Source organism: Electrona antarctica (assembly GCF_951216825.1).
Source record: "Electrona antarctica genome assembly, chromosome: 18".
NCBI classification, from domain to species: domain Eukaryota; kingdom Metazoa; phylum Chordata; class Actinopteri; order Myctophiformes; family Myctophidae; genus Electrona; species Electrona antarctica.
In genome coordinates this window covers 33165338-33191998 of record NC_136799.1, presented here as the reverse complement: position 1 = coordinate 33191998, position 26661 = coordinate 33165338, and the positions used below count along the sequence as shown (strand labels likewise).

General features: G+C 45.4%; 1 protein-coding gene across 1 annotated transcript in view; it reads left to right on the top strand.

Annotated features, from left to right (window-relative positions):
• The window catches only part of esrrb (estrogen-related receptor beta), a 47648-nt gene that overhangs the window by 10471 nt on the left and 10516 nt on the right, over positions 1-26661 (top strand). The window contains 3 exon segments of the mRNA XM_079528116.1: positions 9042-9152; positions 10769-10930; positions 26622-26661. The exon segment at positions 26622-26661 is cut by the window's right edge and continues 230 nt beyond it. Of these exon segments, the coding sequence (XP_079384242.1) occupies positions 9042-9152; positions 10769-10930; positions 26622-26661 (313 nt within the window).

The window sequence follows — 26661 nt, the reverse complement described above, 5'->3', positions numbered from 1 at the left end:
GGCTCCACTGGGAGTGCCTCAGAGCCTCCGTGAGGCAATAACATGTTATTGTTATTTTCTTCCCTTTTCTTTTTTTTTTCTTATTTCTTTCCTGGAGTGTTGGGCAAGTGTGGGTCAAGTGGCACTTACATTTTATTTTTTTAAAGTATGATTATCGTTCCTTGCTGTACACGATACATTCGATAGTCTATGAATAAAAGGGAATATGTTCGGATGTACTGGAGGCTATAGCAGGAACACCCACAATTTAACTTTAACATTTCAAACACAGTTTTCATACGCAAGTCATTTATCAGGGCATTTTTGGATTATATAGTAGCTGAAATCCGGCAACCCTTCTGCCTTTTTCTCCACTAAGAAATTAGAATTCTATGTCAAGCTAAAGTGCAGGACAGACTCACATTTCCCCCGTTATTCATGGGAGAGTGGAATCTATAGATATATTTCTAGTCTCTGAGTGAAGCCACAGACGAGGCCCGTATGGATCTCAACACAGTAACAGAATCCCCTGGACTGCATGCAGCCAGATAAAGACACACAGCCCAGAAAGACAGAGTAATCGCATTACTATCTGATGAAAAATTTATGCCAATATATCATCCTGGGGAATAAGAGACTACAAAAATATGTAGTCATGGTCATAAATGAATGACCAGTCAAGGAGTCAAGGAGGTTAAAAAAAATGAAGGAGCGTAAAGCTCAAATATGCAGACTTATTCTAAGCCTGGCGTTATAATGCACACTTCTGTGTATTCAGCACATCCACGGAATGAGAATGACCCTCCTCTTTTGCATAGCTGCAGTCGTCACTACACTACACTACCACCCGCTTGATTGTCAGCCAAGACGCTATTCAATGCTTCCTCTCAAATCACTGATTTGTAGTACAATCAAAAAATCAGTACAGTACACAAAGGGGGGATACCATACCATACCATTTTTATAAAATCCTGATTAATGCCTAATTTATGCTGATTTTAACTTATAACTAACTGATTTTTCAACAATGCGCTGCTTCGCAACACATTCTTAGTTTGTCTAGATAGTCAATTTCCGCTGAAGATAATTGGTGTCTGTAGAGGGAAGCAAGCCCAGTATAGTCTGGTCCATGAAGTATATAGGGTTTACATGGTTGGACACATTTTAAAGTGCACTTCTGCATTACCTTGCCTCAGAAGCACGCCACCTTTAAGGTGTTACCATGACGAGATGGAAAGAAGTGACACTTGGTCTGTGGTTGTGGTAAGCTCCGTGAGGCCCGTCGGCTCAACGCCGCACTCAGAACCGCAGGGTCTAGAGACGGCCAGCACTCACGTGCCTGGAGCCGCTTACTTACTGTCATTAGTGCAGAAAGGTCATAGTATGGAAAGAAAATCACCTAATTATAACTTTACAGCTCCAATGAGGGGCAGTACTATACCCCGCCTCCACCTCTCCTACTGTCAGGCTCTGGTCGGCTTCAATGTCCACCATAAGAATCACATTGTGGAATGACTGAGCCTGGTTCAGACCAAAGTTTCCCGGTGAAACAAAACCGCTTTAAGCCAAATCTGCACTTGGTCATACCACCACGCCTGCCGAAAACAGCTGATCTACAAGTTCAGTGGCTCGTAGATCGGCTACGGGTAATTCACTGCGGACAAATCGCGGTGAATCACGCCTTATGAGTAGACAGCATCAGTTGCAGAAAAACTCTAGTCTGCAATAAAAATGTATTTGATCATAGACTCACTGACATTTATGGAAGCAATTCAAAGCTAATTCGCTAACTACAAAAGCAATTACGGTAACACTAATTACGGGCGTGTTCATGTCACCAAATGTGGTTGGGGAAAAAAAACTGTGTAAGGGGAAAAGAAATCACCTTCCAAGATCAGCAGGCCGCTTACGGGGGATCTGCAGTAAGACCCTGTGTCGACTGGCTGTACTTTCCTCTCACTGTATAAAGGAGGAAGTGATCAATAGAAGAATCAAATGTCAGGGGCAACAGGTTTTTCCTCTGATCAATGGAAAGGGATCAGAGCTTAGAGCGAGAGGGAAGAGCAGATACTATTGAGAGATTACATTGACATCGCTTAGTGGCAGATGCTCTTTTCGCCCTCTCTGTTCTCTTCTCTTCTCTCTCTCTCTCTCTCTCTCTCTCTGTCTTTCACACACACACACACACACACACACACACACACACACACACACACACACACACACACACACACACACACACACACACACACACACACACACACACACACACACACACACACACACACACACACACACACACACACACACACACACACACACACACACACACACACACACACACGGTTCGACACATGAATAGACGTATAGCACCGCCAGGCCAAGGATAACCTGTGGTTCATTTTCATTTTTTTTTACTAACCACAGATCGGAGCGGCAGTCAAATAGCGTTAAAGCTTAATTTAACGGCCAACGTTGTTAGCTCCATGATCTGTTCTTGTCAGCATGCGACACCACCGGGTACATAAATCAAGCTTTATTTTTCCACAGCCTTCACAATATCACTCCACTGTGTGCGTGGGCGTACAGCCTTAACGCTTAATCTATGCTTCGCTCGGCGGGAAAAATAGCAGATCCACAAGCTCACGCCGCGTACGTGTTCCGACGGGCTGCGAGCTTGTAGATCGGCTATTTCCGGCACTCGACTGCCGGCGCGCAATGAGGCATAAATCAGGCACAGAGGAGAGAAGCGCAGAGCACAGAGCAGGGACGGTAACGTGTAACCTGCCCTATTCCCTTGGTTGACAGGTGAGATCATTGCAACAGACACGAACATGTGCCTAACAAAGGAACAGAGGCCGGCTAGGGGCTGATACACTATACACCCCCCCCCCCCCCCCCCTCCACACACACACATACACACACACACACACACACACACACACACACACACACACACACACACACCTCCCAGCATGTCATTGTTATTAGCAGGCCAGTGTGCAAAGTACAACCACAAGCCCACAATAGCACACCTCGCAGTCGCATATTGCACATACGGCCCAAACCGCACCGCGCACTCGCTCACATGTGCAGTCAGTGAAATGCTTGACATATAAATGGCTGCGTGCTTCTGCAGCAGCACTGGGCCATAAAGTAACCGAGGGACAAACACAGACTGTAGCGGGGGAGCTACTCATAAAGTCTAGGGAATGATCTGGGTTTGGAATGTCATATTATACACTGCAGTGTAGACGGACCAGAATCCTATCCATGTTATTGAAGGGGATTTTCAAGTCTTGTCGAGCTTTCGGCGCGACGCACACCGTTTACATAACCGGGAGAGCGTCTGTATCAGTTTAGATTTTAGCTATACATATACATACATACAGTATATATATATATATATGCATGCCAAAGAGAACTTCCCCAGTGAAATACATACATATACATACAGTATATACATATATATACATTTTTTTATTGCACGCCGTGTTTCGCCGTGTAGGCTTCGTCAGGTGCTTTGCATGCAAAGCACCTGCTATTTTGGGAAAACCGTGAAAACGTTTGCAAATCATTGAATATAATCTCTGCTTCTGGGGGTCCCTGGAACATTTTCAGATGGGGGTCCGCAGCCAAATACATATAATTGTGTGGGTCCTTGACATGAATACGTTTGAGCACCATATAGCAACATAAGTTTATCAGAAAACTGTTAGGATTTAGAAGACATTCATAGAATCGGCCTCAGGTCTTAATGGGTTAAAGGAACATACTGGCGTCAATAAATGTTATGGTATATTCACAGCTTCGGGCATTAAATTGTACATAAACATCGACCAAGACGACCAACAGATTTATTGTTATACGTTGTGTTTGTCAACATTTTCTCCATAGTGAAAAAATAACTTACTGTACATGAATAATTGAGTCAATGTTGGCTAAATATCATTGATCTTGAGCACTGCAGATAAGTCATGACATTTGAATTTCATTCATATTAATCAATCTTTTGTCCAGGCACTACGTTCAACTCAACTTTTCAAATAAATCTGCTCTTTAAAATGCATTAAAAACGCAACACCAAGTTAAAAAGCGCCACACTACTACAGTAAGTTAAAACACGCCATAAAGCAATTTTCTGTTCTCCACAAATTGATGATTTGCATACCGTACTAAAATGAATGGCCTCACAGAAGAGAAAATCACCATACCATGGTACAGTATACTTATGTATGTATACTAATGTAGCCTACAGTTGTAGCCACATTGCTGCTATTGTCCTCTAACAACTTACCGTAATGTATAGTAAACCCTAGGCTGTACTTTTTCCATCTACAACTAATATCTTTGCTGAAAATAGCTTGCAGTGGTGGAAGTACTGTACTTAAGTACAATTTTGAGGTATTAACTTTATTTGATTATTTCCAATTTCCAATACTTCTACTTCCACTACATCTCAGGTCCAAATATTGTACTTTTATTTTGAATTCCAGACTTTTACTTGTAACAGAGCATTTCAAATTGTTGCATTGATACTTTTACTCAAGTAATAAAAGTGAGTACTTTTCCCACCACTGTGAGCTTGTCGATTGGCTATCTTCTCTTCGTTTCACAAGTGGCCCACTACTGTACATAGTGTGATGATGGTTTGTTTTAATTACTCGTGCAGTATGAGTAGGAGGATGTTACCTCATCAGGGATATTGAACCCAACGTGTAAATGGAGCACATGAGGAGAGTGTCAGGACGGCGGACCCCTGGGGTCAGCAGATACGGGTGTGGGGGGCCAAACGTGTGACCATTTTTCCACTGCTCTCGCTCATCGCCACTCGTGATTAAAAATGCTGCAACATGCTTACAAGCATGCAAAGCTGGCAACAGGGGCCCTTTGAAATAGTGCTGACGGCAGTTTAGTGGGGGCCGGCTGCCTTGAAAGGCAGGGTTCAACCATGCCTTTGCCATGTGGCCTTCTGATTTTCCCAGCTAAAATAGGGTCTGCCTAAGCCCCCCTTGGCATTGCCAACCATCCCCGACATCCTGACACTTTCCCCCAGGGAGAGACACCCGGAACAGGTGAGGGGCTCAACATAAGGGGCTCTGCCCCGGCAGGGGCCACACAAAGTGAGTGAAGACAGGCCCTTTTGTAGGAGTGTGCTTGGAGGGGGATTATTATTGTTTTTGGAGAGAAAGAAGAGCCCTGGGTCAGCTGGCCCCGGCCCCCACCCCGAGGCCCGTGCTAATCCGTGCACAAATGCCAGTGTTGGCCCGAAGCCCTCTCCCGCAAGCACCGCGCTTTGAAGAGATGACACCCGAGCTCGCCCGCTGCCACCCTTGCTGCACGGGCTGATGTCGTAGACGCCATGACACCACGAGATTGTCTTTGGATGCAGGGTGGCGCTCGGGCCTTCTTCACACGCTAATAACGAATGTTTACGCTAGATAGAGTAACACCGATTGGTCAGGGCTGTTAAAGAAGTGCAAAAGGCCAGACTCTTTGACGGTGTCAGCGAGTGGAAACCGCCTGGCCGCTCTTCGTCTCACACACATCCTCTTCGTCTCCCGTCTCCGTCCGGCCCAGTTGGACAGTCCAATGAGACAGGATAGTGCCAAGCATTAATTCCTGTCAGCATCTGTTAATTATGGCCGGGACTGCTCTAATTAAAACAGGCACCCATGTACCTTGGAAATCCTCACGCTGGCTTTGTGCGAGCTGACACAGCCACATGACTTAACCAGCAGTGAGAGAGAGAGAGAGAGAGAGAGAGAGAGAGAGAGAGAGAGGAGACAGGATCCTGGACGTCTTAGCGAGCCAAAGCGTGTCCACCTGGCAGCAGCTGAGCTCTCCAGGAGAGACGGAGGAAACCGTAGAATGCACGATTAACAGCGAGAGGAAGTTTCCATGCCTACAGTTACAGTACCATCACAGCTGAGTCGGAAAGTTCTTAAGCACTTAAACCCGGGCACCAAATGGAAGATGTTCAAAGACTATTCTCATGACCCCTTCCCTATAGACAACATCCTCGGTTATACTGTATTAATAATGATTCATTTGGTGCTTCAACATGTTACAGTATATGTTAAATTGTGAGGGTTTTTCTGTTCTTCGTCACTGAAACGTACGTGCCAACAGACGATCCCCCAGTGCTCGCCGGGGATGATCAGCCTCTGTTGGGAATTGTGGTTAATTAGGTTAGTGGGTTGTCAGCGTCAGGAAATTGACAGACAATCCTAATCAGATTTGCGTTTCTGGGGAATGAAATAATTTATATAAGTAGAAATAGAAATCTCTTCATTCTACTGCTACGACTCCTCCCCCATGTGTACGGTCTAAGAGACAGTAAGATAAGTGGTGGAAATGAAGAGGAGCTTTTGCATAAATCCACAGTTGAATTCCTCTTTGTGAAATGAAGGCCAGTGTTTTTATATTACATCATCTCCTTCCCCTTCCGCTCCTCAACCCTGCCGACCTCCAATCACCGTGCATGATGGGACATATCCAAACTCATCCTCTTCCGAGGGCTCTAGGCTGATGGGCAAATTGTATTAGGCTCATTTGCAGTGGCCACACAATGCCTAGGTTTGACACCGTCCTCCCTGTTATAAAGTGATGAAATCATCAAGAAAGTGCTCCGGCTGCGGGTGTTGTCCGCTCAGAGGACGCGGCGGATTGGACAAATTAACCCCTTCCCCCGCCACCGTCATCTCATTGAGGGCTTTCTCCATTACCCTTTAGTGTATATTTGTTTGCCAGGTTACATTATGCATACGAGGCGAATCGAAGGCATCGTCCCTGTCGACGGGATTAAGATATCAGGGCCTGCGTTCGGCAGCACTCACATCACGGAGGTCCAAATACGGGGGGGGCGGACGCGGGATATAAATGTTTGCATACGATCACATTAAATAAACAAATACCGGGCCAAGTGGTATCAAATAAATGCAACAGCACAGATGAAATATTTTAACTGTGTTGAAAATTAATAGAATAGAAAAGACAATCCAAATGGAAACATTCTTATCAAATAATGAGATAATAAATAACTTATGTTATGATGAGGCCAGCTTGACATTTACAGTATCAGTGCGGGACCTGGCCCCCAAGGTGTGGCTGGGGGTGATAAGGCGTTGCTGCGACTTCCGTGAGAGAGGGGTGAAATAAGGGTATTTTATGGGAAAGCTACACCTTGCTATCTATCTGTCGTAAGACGGTGGAGGTTCTACGGCGGCTATGGGAGCACGTCCTCACTTGTAGCCTGGTTAAGTTACAGTACTTTACACACACGCGTGCGCGCACACACATGTTTGTATTACTATATTTGCAAGGACGTCAACATCTTAGGATGGCGATTTTATGAATGCCCTAACCATAAAGCCAAAAATAGCAGATCACAAGCTTGGAGCTTGTAAGCTTGTACACTGGCGCGCAACCAAGTATAAATCAGGTATATTCTATGTCCCTAACTTCTGAATGCCACACCCAACCCTAACACCGAACTCTTGGCGTTAGGGTTGGAGTCTTTTCCTAGCCTGACTGTGAAAAAAATATATTTTTTTTTCTTTACCAAAGGAAAGCCTTTCTCTTTGTCCTCACCATGTCTCTTTTTCAAATTTTACAACACACACACACACACACACACACGCGCGCACACGCACACGCACACACACACACACACACACACACACACACACACACACACACACACACGGATGGACGCAGGTAGCTGGCAGGAAATTAGCATGCAGTCTACCTCACCCCAAAAGCTAAATAATTAGAGGGCCAGTCTGTGAGATCATTGACCCTACATTAAATATTCATATGTTTAGACCTGCTCTGGGCTCAGCTGTGTCACAGTAGACCAGGCAGGCATGGACCACATATGGGAACGCAGCCGTACCCCTGACACACACGCATGTGCGCGCGCACAAACGCACACACGCACACGCACACGCACACACACACACACACACACACACACACACACACACACACACACACACACACACACACACACACACACACACACACACACACTTACCATGTCACTTTACAATACTCGCCACATGCAGGCAAGAAGCATGGTGGTCACTCACATTGCTGGATTTACATATGATCCGTCTGTGGGTGCAACTGTACCGTTCACATCCCTTTCATTTCTGATGTGTCCAGACAGAGCCGACAGCTGTCGAACAGCAGCACTGTGCCAGTGTACAGCATAATATAGTAATATACCCTGTTTATGTTTCAGAGACATGACACTTGCATAGCTTTGTATACAATATGGCAGCAGTATGCATAGTTCATCGTTGTGGATTCCTTATCACCAAGTATACTCTCAAGCCTGTAACACTGTAACAGGGCTAGGCAATTCACCGGAAATATATCGAAAACTAAATTTTGAATCTATAACCGACTGGTTAATCGACTACAAATAGAGAAACAGGGTTGCTTATTACTGTATAACAACAAATCAACAAGAACAAATTCAGATTGAAGCGACTACATGAATTAGCTTATTATACAAAATAGCGGCGGGCAAAAATTTAAATACACAATTGTACAATATAGATCTGCTATTTCACTAGGCCTATAAAATAAAAAGTCAACTAATCGTAATCGAAGCAAAAGTTTGCAATAATCGTGACATTGATTTGAAATACTACTACACTGTAATACGAACAACAAAGGCCTAGTGAGCAATAGTCTCTCAAGACAGACTAAAAACAGGGGTCGCTGTTTTTCCGTTATTTGCTGATGGGATTCTCAGATTGAGTGAGCAAAGACATGTGTTTGGTTCCTTTGTTAATCTGTTATTATTGCTTTCCTTTCCACAATTTAGACGATGAAATGTCTCATTGTTGTTTCTCTTAACCACTTAATCCCTCAAGGACCCCTGGGGGGTCCAACAGATCCCACTTTGAGAACCACATCCAGTGAAATGATTGATTGTTAGGAACCAAATGGCCCGTTAGCACTCTGTAACTCAAACGGTGTCCAAACAGAACCAAATGTTCCACAAAGTTTGAGAACCAGCACAAACAAAGTCTTTATCGTTCTCCCAGGTGTGCGTCTGGACCGCGTGCGAGGAGGACGACAGAAGTACAAGCGGAGGTTGGACGCGGAGAACGCCCCCTACCTGGGCCTGACACTCCCCCCTCCCACCAAAAAGCCTCGTGAGTACAACCCCTCCTCCCCATTGTCTCCCACCGCCGTCCCTCCTCTGACTCTGCCCGGCCAGCGAGCAGGTAAAACCACTGAGGCTATTCTAGGCCAGTCTCACATTCATTCATTCCCCTGTCTGTCTGTCTGTCTGTCTGTCTGTCTGTCTGTCTGTCTGTCTGTCTGTCTGTCTGTCTGTCTGTCTGTCTGTCTGTCTGTCTGTCTGTCTGTCTGTCTGTCTGTCTGTCTGTCTGTCTGTCTGTCTGTCTGTCTGTCTGTCTGTCTGTCTGTCACTCTCTCTCTCTCTCTCTCTTTGCTCTTTTCGACTACAAGAACTATTAAAGCGAACTGTGTCGCGCCATGAAACATACTTCACGAGTTCTCCATAAACTATGGAAGTGGTATTTCAAATGTATTTAAATGTACAGTATTTTCGGTTTTCCATTCGGCAGGTAAAACGACTATTCTAGGCCAGTCTCACATTCAACCCCCCCCCCCCCCCCCCAACCCCCACCCCACACCCACCCCTCTCTCTTTCTCTCTCTCTCTCTCTCTCTCTCGACAGCGGAGAGTACCATATGAGAAATATAGGCCAGGTATTGTTCCGGTCAGAGCTGAATGGTGATAAGTCTCCGAGCAGATGACCGATATTAAACGGTGTGGCAGTGTTCAGGGACACACATCCTCACGTGCACTTTTTTCTTTTTCTGCCTTTTCTTTCCCCCCCTCGTGCACACTGCGGCGATACGTGTTTTCAGTCCACTCATGCTAATTGAACCATCTTTCAGCCTGGCGTCCCCATTTTGGCCATGTCATTTAAAACCCATTAAGACCTGAGGTCCATTCTACAATGCCTTCTGAATCAGTAGTTCTCACACTTTCAAGATGTACAACATCTGCTATTTTTGAATAGCCAATGCTAAAATCTAAAATGACACAGATGCTTTCCCCCAAAAAATAAATAGTGAAAATAGCAGGTCTAACAAGCTCATAGTTTACGTGCATTTCCTGTCAGTGTGTCAGGCACCATAATATGGTGCCTGACACCATATATTATATGGTGTCCAGGTCTCGTGACATCAAGATGTGGAGACTCTGATGTCATAGTAAATGCGACCTGCTGTTAAGCCCATAATATGGACATCCCTGATGTCATCAATATTGGCCAGCAACTCTACATCTGACGTCAAACCCTTATCTCCATCCCCATCCATCTTTCCTCTTCGATGTCTCCCTTTTGACTTATACTTGTCCATTCAAATTTCTAACTCTAGACGGGCAGCCGGCGAAAACTAGAGTTCTCAACAGGCCCACCTGTCCATTCAAACTCTAGACGGGCCTGCCCCAAAGTTATTAGTGCAGCCGCACCCAGCAGCCGGCGAAAACTAGAGTTCTCAACAGGCCCGAAAATTAAGGCCCGGCCCTACCTGGGCCCTCATCAAACTCACAATTACAGAGCTGCAAGGTTCCATTTGGAACCCCCATGGTTTGGAAACCTTGAGGGTCCCTGGGCCACATTTTGAGAACCACTGCACCAACGAACTGCTTCTCAACACAGATATGATGATGACCCACGAGCCCATATTTAACTCCCCCCCTCTCCCCCTTTCCACCCATTCTCCCTCCACAGTCACAAAGATAGTGTCTCATCTATTGGTGGCGGAGCCAGAGAAGATCTACGCCATGCCCGACCCCACCATGCCGGAGAGCGACATCAAGGCCCTGACCACGCTGTGTGACCTGGCCGACCGGGAACTGGTGGTCATCATCGGCTGGGCCAAGCATATCCCAGGTACACTCTCCTCTCCTCTCTTTACCTCCCTTCCTCCCTCTTCTATCCTTTCCTACCTTCCCTAAAAAGAATACATCAAAACTATTTCTCTCTCTCTCTCTCTCTCTCATATCATTCACGCAAAAACATGCATGCATCCACACGCACATCCAGATGATTAACGTCAGCAGACCACATACTGTATAGACTGGGCATGTGTGTGAGAGAATCGAGAAGGGGGGGTCGGAGGTGGGGCATCTTTGGAAGACACGAATCAATAGTGCACGTCTAAAATCCCCGCATTGAATGGGGAGGGGATAGCAGGGGTTGTGCCAACGTATATAGTAATCACAAGGGAGATTTAGAGCAGAGCGGGGGACCCGCCCAATCAAAGAAGACACCGCATCTCAAAGCATGCACGCACACGCACGCACGCGTGTGCACACACGCACACACACACACACACACACACACACACACACACACACACACACACACACACACACACACACACACACACACACACTTGCGCGCTTCCATTGAATTATTGATGGGCATAATCATGTTTCTTCTCCGCCCCATAGACATTCTGATAGACGAGGTGTTAGGTTATAAGGGGCTGTTGAATTAAGGATACAGAGCCACACGTCAGCACAGATTTTGCTTCCTTCAAGGGTTTTCCTCTGATTTTGACAGAGAACACATTGTTTAGCGGCTTGCTTTTTGCAACCAAAGCAGATTCTCCCTGATCTTGAGTTTGACCCCCGCAGCCCCGCCGCACCCCCACCATAACTCTATAACGTTAGATAGGTGAAGACATGGAGAGGAAACACGCTAAATGAATGTGTCCCAGGCAGCACCGCCTCGCTCGCCTCCACAACCCCCTGTTCTCATCAGCATAATGGACAATTTACACTTTGTCCTGTAGTGCAGGGGTTCTCAACCTGTGGGTTGGGACCCCACATGATTCTTTGGGGGGGTCCCCAGGTGACAGTGAAGTGACAATTTAAGGGCGTTAAAGACTCTTTTAATACCTAAAGAAAGAAAGAAAATAGACCATTACTGCATCAAAAGTAATCAACAAACTATACTATAAAAACTGGTCAAACATTGGCCTAATTGTCAAATAATATAAGAAAGTAGCTGATCTCCAAGCTCATAATGCCTCTCAACGCAAGGCTTTGAGAGCTTGGATATTGGCTATTTTCACAATATTTATCTGTGGAACCGAGTCAGACTAAATGAAATGCCTCAAGCTCAACTCCCACAATTCCAAGTGCTTGTCAGGGTGGGGGGGTCCCAGTTCAAATATGATTACCGTATTTTGAAAAGGTTGAGCATATCTGAGTGTAGTGTATGAGCACGTGATGCAGTTTCCAGGGGCTCCCAAGCAAAATGAGGAACAGTTTAAACACTTTAAGTGTAGCGAAATTAGCCAGTATCTTCCGTATGACATGCACAAAATAATTCAATGGGACAATGTAGTGTAATCCAATGAGAAAATGTGTCCAATGCAGATCATAGGTTTCCCTCTACCCACCTACAGTGGAGACAGTAGTAGAATGATCTACTTCTAATCTGACTGACATATCTTCTCTTGTGGGGGTCCCTAGTTGGCAGCCTGGCACCAAACCTTTTCAAATGGGGGTTTGGGGGGTCAGCAGCTTAAAACATATCAATTTTGGCGGTCCTTGACATGACAATGTTTGAGAACCACCGTTATATCTCATTTTATTCAGAAGATGAACCGAAATCCCAAGTCAGAGATTTAAGGCGGCCCATTTCTTTCCTTCTCCTTATTCCCCACAAAGTGGTATAGTGGACTTGAGCTGACCGCAGGCGCGGTGCACCGCACAGCACACGCCGAACCCACAGAAAAGGTATTAAGAGTTTTCACTCAGAAGGTTGGGGGTGGCGGGGTGGGGGCATTAATCAGGTCCAGATCTGGTAGTAAGGAGATTAGTCATGGACACCAGCCCCAAACCCCTGTCTCTATGTCTGCCTGTGCCTCCTCGAACCTGGCCGTCTGTGTGGCTTCCGGCAGACACTTGCACGGTCAGCAGCCTGCCAGTTTAACCCAAGGAGGCTTATAGGCAGGGCTGGATCACCACTGACCCAATAACATGGCATTACCCAAAACGTACCACCTCCTCGCACGCACACCACCACCACCACCATGACACAACAAAGACACATGACTCAGGTCACCTGAGGTTACCCATTCACAGGCAAGAGTTGTGGTCGCTAACAGAAGCCATACTTTTTTAACGAATATAGGATTATTATGAATGTCTTTTTCTAGGTTTATCCTGCTGTGTATATTATTGCTCAAGACCATAGATACATATATTAGCCGTTTCCTTTTTAGCTGGGGACTTGAATACATTCAGCTTCCATTCCCGGTGTAACATTACACATACATCATTTAGCCATTCCTGGTGTAACTTTACATCATTTAGTATTTAGTATCATTTAGCCCGTTTAATATTGTTGTACTTCTTCAAGGGATTTTGTGGATGGCATAGCTTCTAAGCACCTTCAGATTAATCAGATTATCGCGATGACTTATTGTGTAGTGAATTTGACAGTGTACCAAGATCTACGCAAATCGGATTTGCCACACTCACTCTGAATCTATCCGTGATGAGTGTTGGATCTAAATGAAATGCTGTACTTTACATGCCATAGATACATCCTGTACTCTGCATTACAGGACCACGGACTGTCATATGTCCATCAGTGTCATACTGTACGACACCGTAGGGTCAATAAAGGGACAGATACTTCCTGGTGTTCAGTGGTGGGCGATAGCGAAGTACATTTCCCTGAGTATTAGTTTCTTTTTGGATACTCAAGACTTTCACTCCACTGCATTTTAAAGACAACTATTGTACTTTTGAGAAAGCACATTATGAATTAATCACTTACGGCCCATTTCAAATATAGTAAAAAATAACAGAGCCTTTTTTATTATCATGTCTGGAAAATCGTAGAAATGTTGGCGAAAATGGCTACATTTCAATAGAGCGTCGCAGTGCGCCCCTGACGAGTGGCCCATTCATTTTCCCTGTACGCGTTTCAGAAAGTATTTATTTAAATACCTTTAAAGCCTCGGACAAAGCCAACTCGGCTGCTAACAAATCATGACAATAAACACAATTGTTTGGGCCGAACCAATAATTAGAAAGAAGAAACAAATGGCAGGGTACAACAACTGTTTTGTTGTTTATCTTCTTTCTAATTATTTCTTCGGCCCAAAGAAATGTGTTTATTGTCATGATTTGTCACCATCCGAGTTGGCTTTGTCTGTGGCGTACAGGTCTGTAAGTAAATACTTTGTCTGTGGCGTACAGGTCTGTAAGTAAATACTTTGTCTGTGGCGTACAGGTCTGTAAGTAAATACTTTGTCTGTGGCGTACAGGTCTGTAAGTAAATACTTTGTCTGAGGCGTACAGGTCTGTAAGTAAATACTTTGTCTGCGGCGTACAGGTCTGTAAGTAAATACTTTGTCTGTGGCGTACAGGTCTGTAAGAAAATACTTTGTCTGTGGCGTACAGGTCTGTAAGTAAATACTTTGTCTGCGGCGTACAGGTCTGTAAGTAAATACTTTGTCTGTGGCGTACAGGTCTGTAAGTAAATACTTTGTCTGTGGCGTACAGGTCTGTAAGTAAATACCTTTTGAAACGTCTGTGGGAAAAATGAATTAGAAAATTCTCTTCCGGGCCTCTCGTCATCATGAAAGGGGGCGGGACTGCGATGCTCTATACAGCAAATGCATTGATATTAAAAAGAAGTAGTTTGTCATTTTACTTTGCAAGTACGCCTCTACTTTAACTCAAGTTCAAATTTGACTGAGCAACTGTCACTTAGTGGATTAATATTTGACCAGGAGTATACTTTGACTGAGGTACTGGTGTTCGGCTACAAGACAATGAATTGAAACTGCAGCCAAAATCACAGTGCTTTTGATCATGGTCTAGAAATAGATAATACATAATACATGCATGTTCTAAGTGATACGAGTGTGAGATTATTTGAAGTAATCTTTTAATATGCAGCTTTGTCATGAATAGAATTAGAACCATTCATTCTGTCACACCTGCAGTTATGGTGTCTGACCACCAGACAATGGACCATATAAGTAGATTATTCTGATCTGCCACACCTCAGACACGCAGCCCCACACACACACACACACACACACACACACAAACCCCTTGTTGATTTTGCTTAACTTTACTGTTCACACAATCCCTCCACCCAAAACAATCTTCATTGTATTATTATATTATTCCATTTAACTCTCCCATGCTCTAGTAGTATAGCTACGTAAAATGATGATTTGATTCTAATTGTTGCGTTTCAGTTGAGCTGGAAGGCTGGTCTGTTATCCCTTTGGATAGAGTAGAGTATTAGGACAGAGGCTCTCCTCTGGCCATGAAATGGCTGCATAATTGAGTTGTACATGGCTGAACCTGATCAGAGACGGTTCACTGGCTGAGCGAGACTTGGTGCACTAACCCTCCATGCACCAACGGCACCCCAGGGCAGTCTACCATGCTCAGCCCTTTACTATGTGTCTCCCTCCCATCCGCCGTGGGAGAAGAATGGAAGGAGAGAGGGGGGGGGGTGGGCGTAGAAAAGTGCTGATTGCATTCTGATAGATTTTTGCGGCCGTTGGCAATGGAATTAAAAAGATTAACAGTTCATTATGAAGTAGACCACATTGATTAGGGGCATTGACAGATGGGGCCAATGACCAAAGGTCCAAATTTAACAATTTAGATGTCAGGGAAATCGACACTTACATTCTTCGGATTGATTTTTAATTGGCCCTTTTCTCTGCCAACATCTGAAAAAGTGGTTTGAAAGCGGTGTAATTTTCCCGTAGAAGTAACCCTATCGAGTTTTAATTGTAGGCCAATTGGAGAACGGCAAACCTGTGTCGTTATTAGACTGAATCTCATAAGATTCTGCCAATTCTGCTCAGTGGAATGGGAATATGTGTCAGTTTACAGTGCACTGTGAATATAGCTGATCTACAAGCTCGCGATACGTTGCGATGCAATGCGCTGTGAGCTTGTCAATCGGCCATTTTCAGTGCATGACACCAGTGTGCAACAAAGTCGTGCCTAAATTAGGCTTATACTGCCATTGAAGTATTTCCCTCACAGATACTGTACCACTCAGTATTCACAGTGCCCAACAAAGTATACATCTGGCTTCATCTACACATTCTACAGTATGCATGGTGAACACAGGAATCAGCTTCAAGTCATAGTTGTATTACAGATCTTTTTTTTCTTTATATATAAAGCGGCTGGGCATGTCATATCTCATAATAGGTTTGCCTATTATGAGTGAAAATACAGTACGTTAACAAAATTGCGATTTTCAGCAAAGGCATTAAGGTGGGGAGGGGAATAAAAGGGGCATAAAAGGAAGTGAACTAGGGTTTTAATTGGTTAAATGCAGACAAAAGCATTCTTCCACCAGTTCACCGTTACCGCTCCGCAGCCCTCTGCCTTCATTCTGAATACTGCCGTTGATTAATTGATAATCACCGTGGAGCTGTTGGCCACTGGTTACTGTCACTGCTCCAAATAGCACCGTCGGAGCAGAGTGTAACACGGGTTGTTGCCCTGAGGGGGGGCTGGGGTCATTACGAGCAGCGTTGGAGGACGATGACAGATGGCTTGTTGTTCCTAAGGTGCTAACAACCTTTGACACACATAACAGACCGCTGTCTACCCCTCCGGTCACATTCCGACCCCCCTAAAGCTACATTTCATTTCTGTCCATGACGTTTAGGGACAAACTAAGTACACTGACAGCAGCGCCTCTCTCCATACTGCATGGGACCTGTTTATCTCCTCACCTAACTCTGTAGAGGCGGAGGGGGGTCCGATCAGGGCTCGACCGATTATCATACAGACCGCTATCGGCTTTGATATTTATTCTTTTTCATATTATTATCATTGGCTGTTTGGGCCATTATGCTGGCTGGTAAAACAAAAAGAAGAAGAATCTCCTTTTTATGAGATATACCTGCTTCATTGTACAGTATGTCTAGTTTAGTCCCAACTGTGAACTAGGTTGTTTTCATTCCTTTGTTAAATGTGGAAAGCCCTTTGAGACGATCTTCCGAGGTCGAAACATGTTAGCAGTTGCCTTTTATTAAATAAGTCTGTTGTTTTTCCATAGTAAACATTGACAATGTTTACTATAGTTTTTTTATATCTCCTGTGAGCACATGGGTGTTCTTGTTTTTCTGACACTTTGTAGTTTAATTTAAGTATTTTATTTTTCTCTATATATTTTACACATCCTCATTTAACCTTGTCATTGTATGCTAATTGTAACACTAAAACGCTGACATTTACTGTGACTACGTATTGGTACAAAACATCCGCTATCTGCTCACTTTTAGATTCGTCCTGAGAAAACCAGATAAAACATAGTTGGACTCCTATAGTACCGACACGAGTGCCCCCCCAAACTCCTTTGATGCCCCACCGTGCCCCCTCCTCCTCTACAGACCATGTGAATGTCTCGGACCGTGTGAATGTCACGTGCACGGTGCATGTAGACGTTGCTATGCTGCAGTGTACAAGAGGCACTCACTGCGATAGACGCTGAGACGCTAGATGCTTGTCACCTGCTGCCACGGCTTCCATTCCAGATTCCCAGGCCAAGACGTTTCCAGCTAGGAATTCTGGTTCTGAGGCCGACGGGCCGGCTGGACCCTGGGACATGTAAACAATGTCGTACAAGTACATTACGAGAGGTTTAAAACGGGGATTTGATCTTATCTCGTTTATTACCTATTAATAGGTCAAGACAAGTTTATTTGTAAAGCACCTTTCAACAAGGCATTTCAGTGTGCTTTACACAAAATGGGGATTTGATGCATCTTATCTTGTTTATTACCTAGTAATAGGGCAAGACAAGTTTATTTGTAGCTATAGCACCTTTCAACAAGGCATTTGAGTGTGCTTTACACAAAATATTAAGAGCTTTAAGACAAAGTGCAAAGAAACACATTGTAAAATGACGTGTACATGCTATTAAAAGGACATGTATAGTACATGCTATTAAAAGGACATGTACTTGCTAGTAAAAAATTGTTACAACGTTTAGAGAATAGAAAATAACAACTAACAAGCATATGAGAATACAGCTACAGTGCAGCACAAGGAATCAATAAAGAACCTAAAAAATAGGGAGCGACAAACAGAAAAGTCTGCAGCTTTGATTTAAAAGATCCGAGCGTCGTAGAAGACCTGCTGTTTTCTTGGGATTCGTTCCAAATACGTGGTGCATAGTTGCATACTGTAATATACAATGAAGAGATTTTTATTCCCTCTCTCAGTTTAATTCCAACTGCCAACTAATTGTTTTTCGTATCCGATTTAGGCCAGGTGAATCTAATGAGCTCTCCTTGTTTGCATGGTTCTATTCATTAATAGGGAGCGTTCATCATCATCTGCTTTATTGCATTTCACTTCACCCACTCAGCGTTTGACAGACAGCCGCACGGCGCTCGTTGTTAGAGGAGGAGGAGGCGGGGATGGGGGCAGCGATGTTAAAGAGAGATCACGTCTCATGTATGTTGTCGTGTTTGTGTCAGCCCACCCCGCCGCCACCCCTTACCCCTCACCCCGCCCGTCCGCTCCCCATCCATCCATCCCACCATCCATCCCTCCATCCATCCATCCATCTGCCTATATCCTTCTCCTCCCCACCTCAAGCTTCTGTTTTCACTCTGCCATTAAATTGTGAGATCTACTTACTTACTGTGTTGCCAGCTTGATCCCACTCAGGCTGCGTAATCTCCTTGTAATAGAGTGTGAACAGTGCCGGGCAATAAATCAGCACCTCATCAGTGCACTTTATTAAATATAGACACCAACAGACAGCTCTTAGTATATTCAATTTAGCCTCTGACGTAGGCTTCAACACAGGAGATAAAGATAGATTGAGCAATCAGGTGGATGCCGCCGACACCCCGAAACCTGGGCCGGAGAATGCATTGAGGAGCTGAGGGTGATTGAGATGGGGGTGGTGGGGTAGGGCTGGGAAATTAACTGAAAATATATCCAAACTGACATTTAGAACCTCTAACCGACTTAATCTTAGAATAGTTGAGAAGCAGGTTATGTTATACTGTATGTTACTGTTACAGTATGATTGGAAAATGGAAAAGGAGTGCTAGATTTCTTCGAGTTCACCTCCGGCGGTGAGGAGGGCCCCTCGTTAATAAATGAAATGACGTCTCAGAGGTACCAGTGGAACGATTAGCTCTGGTCCTTAGCGTTAGGAGAACGTCTCCTTAATGCTATGGTACTTTCAACTTGCTGCGCACGCATGAAACTGAAAATAAAATGACACTGCCCGTTGACTGCTGCAAAAATAAATAAAAAAGAGCACTTTCGCTACTCACTAATAAAAAGACGGTTTTGTTGAGTTGAAAGCACTGCGTCCAACGGTGAAAGTAGACTTTCGACACCACAAAACCGCCTTTGTAATGGTGAGTAGCGAAATCGTTCGTTTTATTTTTGCAGCAGTTGACAGGCGGTGCTGCATTTCATGTGTGCGCAGGAAGTCAAGCGTAACATAGCGTTAAGGAGAAGTCCTTAACGATATGGACCAGAGCTAGGGGACGATCATTTATGATTCTGTCGGGACATAACTCTGATGTCGCTGAGTCGGCTGAAGGTGACTTCGCAACGTTCGGCAGTCGGCATGGCGACTCACTCGCCTAAGCTCGTTCGCCGCTGCCTCTCGTGGCTCAAGTCGTGTTCAGACGGCGTGCCTCCGTCAGTGAAAACGAGTGCACCTTTTTCAATCTGACTGGTTTTCCAATCATTCTGTGACATTGGTTAGTATTTCTTATATACGAATCGATACACCTGAAGAAGATCCACAGTGGAATCGAAACGTCAGTTTTGTAATGAAGTATCTTTTACCGTCTTTGGTGTGCGGACTTTACCTTTTTGAAGTTATATACGAATCGACACGATTTCTTTTTTAATATATAATGGTTTAGTTTGTTTAACCACTTAATTGCTATATGTTTTATTATACTTTGTTACAAAATGGTGGTGTGCAAAAATAGCTATCTACAAGCTCAGAGCGCGCCACACCGCGACACGGTGGAATGTAACGAAGGCAGATACACAGGCAGGGGTGGGGAAAAGGACATCTGCTAAGCAGGGTGGGGGAAGTCTTTGTTTAGTTCAAACATACATGCATACAGTAGTAGGCCTATACATGCCAAAATGGCCTGTAAGGGTCCATTTGGTTACATTTGTTCTCTCAGAGTTGATTAACAATGGGGGATTTTACCATGTAGATGAGTCGTACAGTATAAGCGCAGACTCCCATTTATGTCCATTAAACCATTCATTTACCTAGATTGCATCTTTATCAAATAGTCTGAAATGATTGCATGTGTACGGTGCTTTGTGTGATATTTTTGCATAAAGCCCGCCGTAGGAAACCGTCTAATGTTGATGTGCCTTTAAGCCACATCATCAGCAGAGCGCCTTCCCTCATTAAGCTGTGTTGCTCGTTGGCAGCGGAGATAAATTATGTGTAATTATGGCAATGATTAAAGCCTGATTCCGCCTGGTCTTTGGGGCTAAACAGAGATATATAACGTCAGTGGAGGGCAGTGTGGGACCCTGGGGACAGCTAAAGACTCACGCGCAAGGGTCAGGGGGTCAAAGGGCGCAGATTAAGACAAGGGGATTACTGTATTCAACGTTACTCAGCCCCATAACGTTCACAGGCTGATGGTCAAATCACCCATTCCCCAGCCACTTACAATGGGATAATGGGCTGGTTATCGTGTCCAAAAGAAGCAGATAGCTAGCTTCTCTTTTAATAGCGAGCAACGAAGCTGAAAAACCAAGTAATAATTGTCAACCGTCAGCCTCGGTTTCACGAACCAAATTTCATTTGTATTGACATGGTTTTCATCCCGCGTGTAACGGCCTTTGTGTCATCAAATGCATGTGCGGGCGGGGAAAGGCTCGCAGCAAGCCGAGCTGTTGGTGCTGTACATGTGGCTGGGGTTCGGGTCAAATTATTTATGTCAAGCGCAGCAATTTATTACCAAGCTGCTATTGATTGGGTCCTCCTGACGCTGTCATGTAAATTCAGGAAGAATCATGGTCGGCAGCTGCAAGTTACACACATGCACACATTATCACTGGGGACACGCGCATCAACACACTATACAGAATCTTGCGCACATACACACACACACACACACACACACACACACACACACACACACACACACACACACACACACACACATTATGGATCCGCTGTAGATTTTCCTTCATGAATTGTTAAATATATCGGTTACATATTTCATCCTGTGAACCATATGGCCCAAATCACAGGAGCCTGTACAAATCACAGGTGCAACCCACCCTAAGCTACAGTATCCCCCTACAACCCACCCCAAGCTACAGTATCCCCCTACAACCCACCCCAAGCTACAGTATCCCCCTACAACCCGCCCACCCAAACACTGTCCTCTCTTTTTTTTAAGGCCGGGGTATCGTTTTAAAATAGAAAGCACTTTGATATAGAATAAGCTTATGGGCAAGAACGTGATCGCTCAGCTGAGTTTGAAGAGGGGGGGAGGGGGAAGGGGGGAATAAAAGGATGAGTTGAACCTCCTGGGTGCTGTTAGGGGCAGTTCTGCTTCAACTGCAGCCTGGAGAGCACTTGGCTTGGCCTGGGTGAGATTGCCTCTGGGCACAAGTCTTCAGGGCTCGCTTGTCCTTCTGATAGCAAGCCATGATAGATCAGCCCCTGTCCAGCCACAATTACTCCCCCAACCCCCACCCACCCCCCCCCCCCCCCTCTCACTCACTCACTCTCGCTCTTAACCCCACCCCCATCTCTCTCTGTCTCCTTTTACCACTTTCAACCTGGCATCCCTATTTTGGGCATGTCATTATAACCATTATTCTTAAAATCACAAAAATATCCAATCTACAAGCTCACGGACACGTTGTGACTTTGTAGATCGACTATTTTTGCTATTTGTCTTACGACGAATTACATACTGCTCTCTCTCCACCCCCTCCCCCCTCCCTGTGCTTTCTGCAATCCCCCCTTTCTCCAACCTCTCTCTCTCTCTCTCTCTCTCTCTCCCCGTTATCTCTCTCTCCTCTGGCCCATATCTCCTCCTCTCTTTCTCCTCCATCTTCCCCTCTCCCTCTCTCTCTCCCTCCCTCTTGTCTGCTCTGTCTGATTGAGGGTGAGTTACGATTGGGTCTGCAGCTGGAGGGGGCCACCATGCCTCGTAATTACATCTCTTTTTATTACCCGCGCTAATGGCCCTCCGGGAGAGGGAAACAATAATAAATTAATAGAATATGAACTCCAGCTCAACAGAAATCTCCAACATTTCATTTTGGGGCCCGTCCTGTGCTCTGGCAGATGAAATGGTGTGCTGATTAATCTGTGTGAGGGGTTTTGGAACGAGCCGTCTGTGGGGTCTGGTCCCCCCCCCCCCCCCCCTTCTCTTCCTACAGCCAAGGGCTTTTTAGGGAGATAAAGGCAGAGAGGATGTGGATTTTTTGGCTCCCAAGTTGGTCTTTACGGGTCTTGTTTTCAAATTGCGAGCCATGAATTATTTGAAGCAGTTACGTGGCGGTCGGGCTGTGGTGCTGGCTGTGTAATGTTGGTTATCTGTCGCATATTTATTTGTTGACGTTGTTTCGTGCGGATCGGACTCGTATTTCAGCGATGTGCATGTACAGTACAGGAGAAGATTGCATCTGTGAAACGGCGTTGGAAATGAAAATGCTTTTTAGTAGGTCTTTTTTTTGGAGGTGTGATTTTCTCCAGAGCAGGGTGCTTAACTAAAAGTGAACAAAGGTAAACATTTTCTATATAGTCACGCTTACAACAAGCCTTTCAGTCCGAGATCTTCCCAGTGCGCTTGGCATCGAAGAGGAAAGGGCCTCTTCCAGCGCGTGGACAGGCCTCTCCGTGATTTGGTCAATATTGTGTCATGTTTGGTCAAACCCCGCCAAGGCAGTGGGCTGGAAATGAAGATGTAAATATTGATATTTCATTAGAGGAAATCACCCACTACGATGGCACTTAACCGGGCCGCCTTCAGAGCGCTGCGGCCTGAGCGCCGCCTGACCTGCGGAGTCGGGAAGTCACTTCATTACTCGATTAAATTGAGTGGAAAAAGGCGAGGCAACGACACGAGATCCCATTTGGAGCGATAATTTAGGCCCTGAAGAGAGGGGATGGAGCAAAGGGGGAGAAAACGCCACCTCTCCTTTCTCACAACACCGGATTAAATTCACTGACTTTTAGCGTGAAAGGTAATTGCTGTGCTGTGCTGTGCGTGTGTGCGTGTGCATGTGCATGTGCGTGTGTGTGTATGTGTGTGTGTGCGTGCGTGCGCGCACATGGTTGAGGGGTGTCTGCTGTATGGGAGCAAACTGGAAGGGAGCGCCAACAAGCCCTGAACAAGGCATTCACAAGGAGCTGTCACATTGGGAGCAGCGCTTTAGTTCCGCCTCAAGTCCTCCTTGGCAATAAAAGGCTCGGCAAAGCTTTGTCTGCCATTGTGATGCCAACCAGATAGTAAACACCATGCACCGCGGCCATGCGTGCATGAAAATGTCCCCCTTGGCCAGTCCATTCTGTCCAAATTAATGGCCAGGTACGCAGACAGGGAAATCACACGACTGGAGATTTTAAGATGCATCCAGGCCCTCGCAAAATATGGCTTATTTATTGCCTCCGGTGGAAACAGTCAAATATTTTTGAGTGCTTCGGGCAGTTTGCCCGGGTCGTTTTGGGTGGAATCTGGGCTGGACGTTCCTTCAGAACCCTGTTAAGCACTGCAGGGGCCGGCTGGTCCGGCAGCACCACCGCCGCTCTGTGTGTGATCAGAGCACTCCATTCTACTGGCTATTGATTCCCCTTCACAATGTGAAGGCCCTCACATTCTGATTGCAATCTGTTAATTAATGTATCCTCCAGCTCTTCCCCTCCCGTGGTCATCACCACGATAAGAGAAATTGAACACAAAGGTAACCCCTTTTCTCTCTCCTCTCTCTTGCTCTTCTTCGTTCTCTCTCTCTCTCTCTCTCTCTCGATCTGCCAATCTCTCTCTCTTTTTCTCGGTCCTGTGTCTTTTTCTTTTCCCCCTCACGGTTCCTCGCCACTCCTCTCTCTCAGCCAGCGCGGCCAGTTTTATCGCTATAATGTGTGTGTGCAGGCGTGTGCGCGCGCACGTGAGCGTGTTTGCGGGTGTCAGGCACGAGGGAGATTAACATCAGGCCGGTGACTGGGCCTCAATGAGATCATTTATATTTAAGAGTAAACATGGATGGCGAGGCGTGGCGAGCGCCCTGGTCAATACTGTAATCTATCGCCTCTTAATCACAGCGCGGCAGGGAGCGCGGCACACGGCAGACTTGTAAAAGCAATCATTTTAATCAGGGGCCGAGCTGAAGGGGCTAATATGCTGTCAGAATGGGACGCCCGCGGGCACACATGCAGCACCTCAACTCTCTGTACGGGGGTGGGGGGTTGGGGCGGTGGAGGGGGGGCTTCACGCATTTTATTGACAGCTGAAGGGTAGTACGAGAGAAAAAGGGGATGAGATGGCTATCTGTCTATCTGCTCCACTTTCTCTCTCTCTCTTCTCTCTCCCTCTCCCTCTCTCTTTCACCACATTCGCTTTTCACTTTCCCCATTTTAATTTGTTTGAATTTCCCTCAGCCCATCTTCAGACTGGATACGGCGGTCTGTTTTGTTTAACGTTCTATTCTTAGCATATGTAGAGGTGTCCTGGAGGGGGGGGGGGGGGGGGGGGAGGGGGGGGGGCTGAGAGTGGTTTGATACGAACCAGTCAATTTCAGCTGCTGTTTTAGAATGGAGGGCAGGGTTTCAGCAGGTCCTCCGGCTGGGGTTGAACCACGTGAACCCACTGTGTGCGTGTGTGTGTGTGTGTGTGTGTGTGACTGTGTGTGTGTGTGTGTGTGTGTGTGTGTGTGTGTGTGTGTGACTGTGTGTGTGTGTGTGTGTGTGTGTGTGTGTGCGCGCGCACGCACACGCGCATGCTTCAGTTTGTCAGATAGTCTGTTTGTATGTGTATATGATTGCACAGGTTTGTGTATCCATGCATGTCTGGGTGTCCTTTGTGTGTGTGTGTGTGTGTGTGTGTGTGTGTGTGTGTGTGTGTGTGTGTGTGTGTGTGTGGCACTGTGCGCGCGTGCACGTGTGCGTGTGTGTCACCTTCCCCTGCACGGCGACGAGTGCATGTCATGTCCTCAACCCCTCCAACGAGGGTGTGCAAAACGGCGCTAATCCTCCTCACACCAGTAGTAGCGTGACAGGAAACAAGGGGTGACCACGCGGCTTTGTGTCATCCAGACCTTTGCACCAGTCCACTGTCCTCACTTAAAAGAGTAATGCCCACACAAGTGCTGTGACACGGGCCTCAAGGAGGACCTTCCACGCTAACGTGTGCCGCGGCATGTTTGGTTTGCTGATCAACCCTGGGTTGGGGTTAATGAGCTGAATAGTGGAAAATGATAGATACTGTATGTTGGTCCATGCCATTTCAGTCTTGAGATCATTTCACGACATTGATCATGTATGATCACACACATACTGTACATACACATTTGAATTACTATATATACACTTGCGAGGACATGAACATTTCAGGATGTTAAATTAAGTACACAAATCTTGTATTGGGGTCCCTGCCACAAACTATTTTCAGATGTGGGGGCTCGTGGACAAATATACATGTATATTCATGTGGGGGTCCTTGACATGAAACGGTTTGAGAACCACTGGTTTAAACAACATCACGAAGCAAGCCCCAAATAAGCACTTCTTTGCCAGTGGTGTAAAGTAACTAAGTACATTCACTTACGCACTGTACTTAAGCACAATGTTGAGGTATTTGTACTTTACTTGAGTATTCCCAATACTTTTACTTCTACTCCGCTACATCTCAGATCCAAATATTGCACTTTTACTCCACTACATTTATTTGAAAACTTTAGTTTCATTTTCAAATGACTTTTATACGTTTGAAAACTTGAAATGGGACATTCTTTGATTGATTGATTGAATACTTTATTGGCAGAAATGTAAACAGTACAGTGTACTTTGCGGTCTTGTTTCCATTCAGGTCCAGGGTATTCAATTCATAATCATGACATGAAAAATAACAACAAAATTCTAATCATCATAAAAGTATTTCCATGTTGCAGTAGTGATACTTTTCCTTAACACATTCAGGACGGGAACCCCTTTTGGTGTTTTAAGCATTATGTTACGCTTTAGCTATTGAAAAAGAGCAGATCTACAAGCTCATGGCATGGCACCGAGTGCCGCTCTACGAGCTTGTAGATCTGCTATTTTTGAAAAAATTTGGAATATATATTCTTTCAGAGCGAACGTTTTGAACTCAAATCTTTGCTTCTGGTGGGCGTCCCTGGAACAACATATTTTGAGATGGGGGTCGGAGGCCAAATACATATATTTCTAGGGGTCCTTGACATGAAATAGTTTGAGAACCACTGACATGAAAACACAGGTTTTTCAGAAAACTGTCATGATTTAGAAGAATAGAGCTCAGGTCAACATTTTTCCCACCACTGCTCATTGTGACCCGTGCCTCGTCATGTTGTTGCAGGCTTCTCCACACTGTCCCTGGGAGACCAGATGAGCCTGCT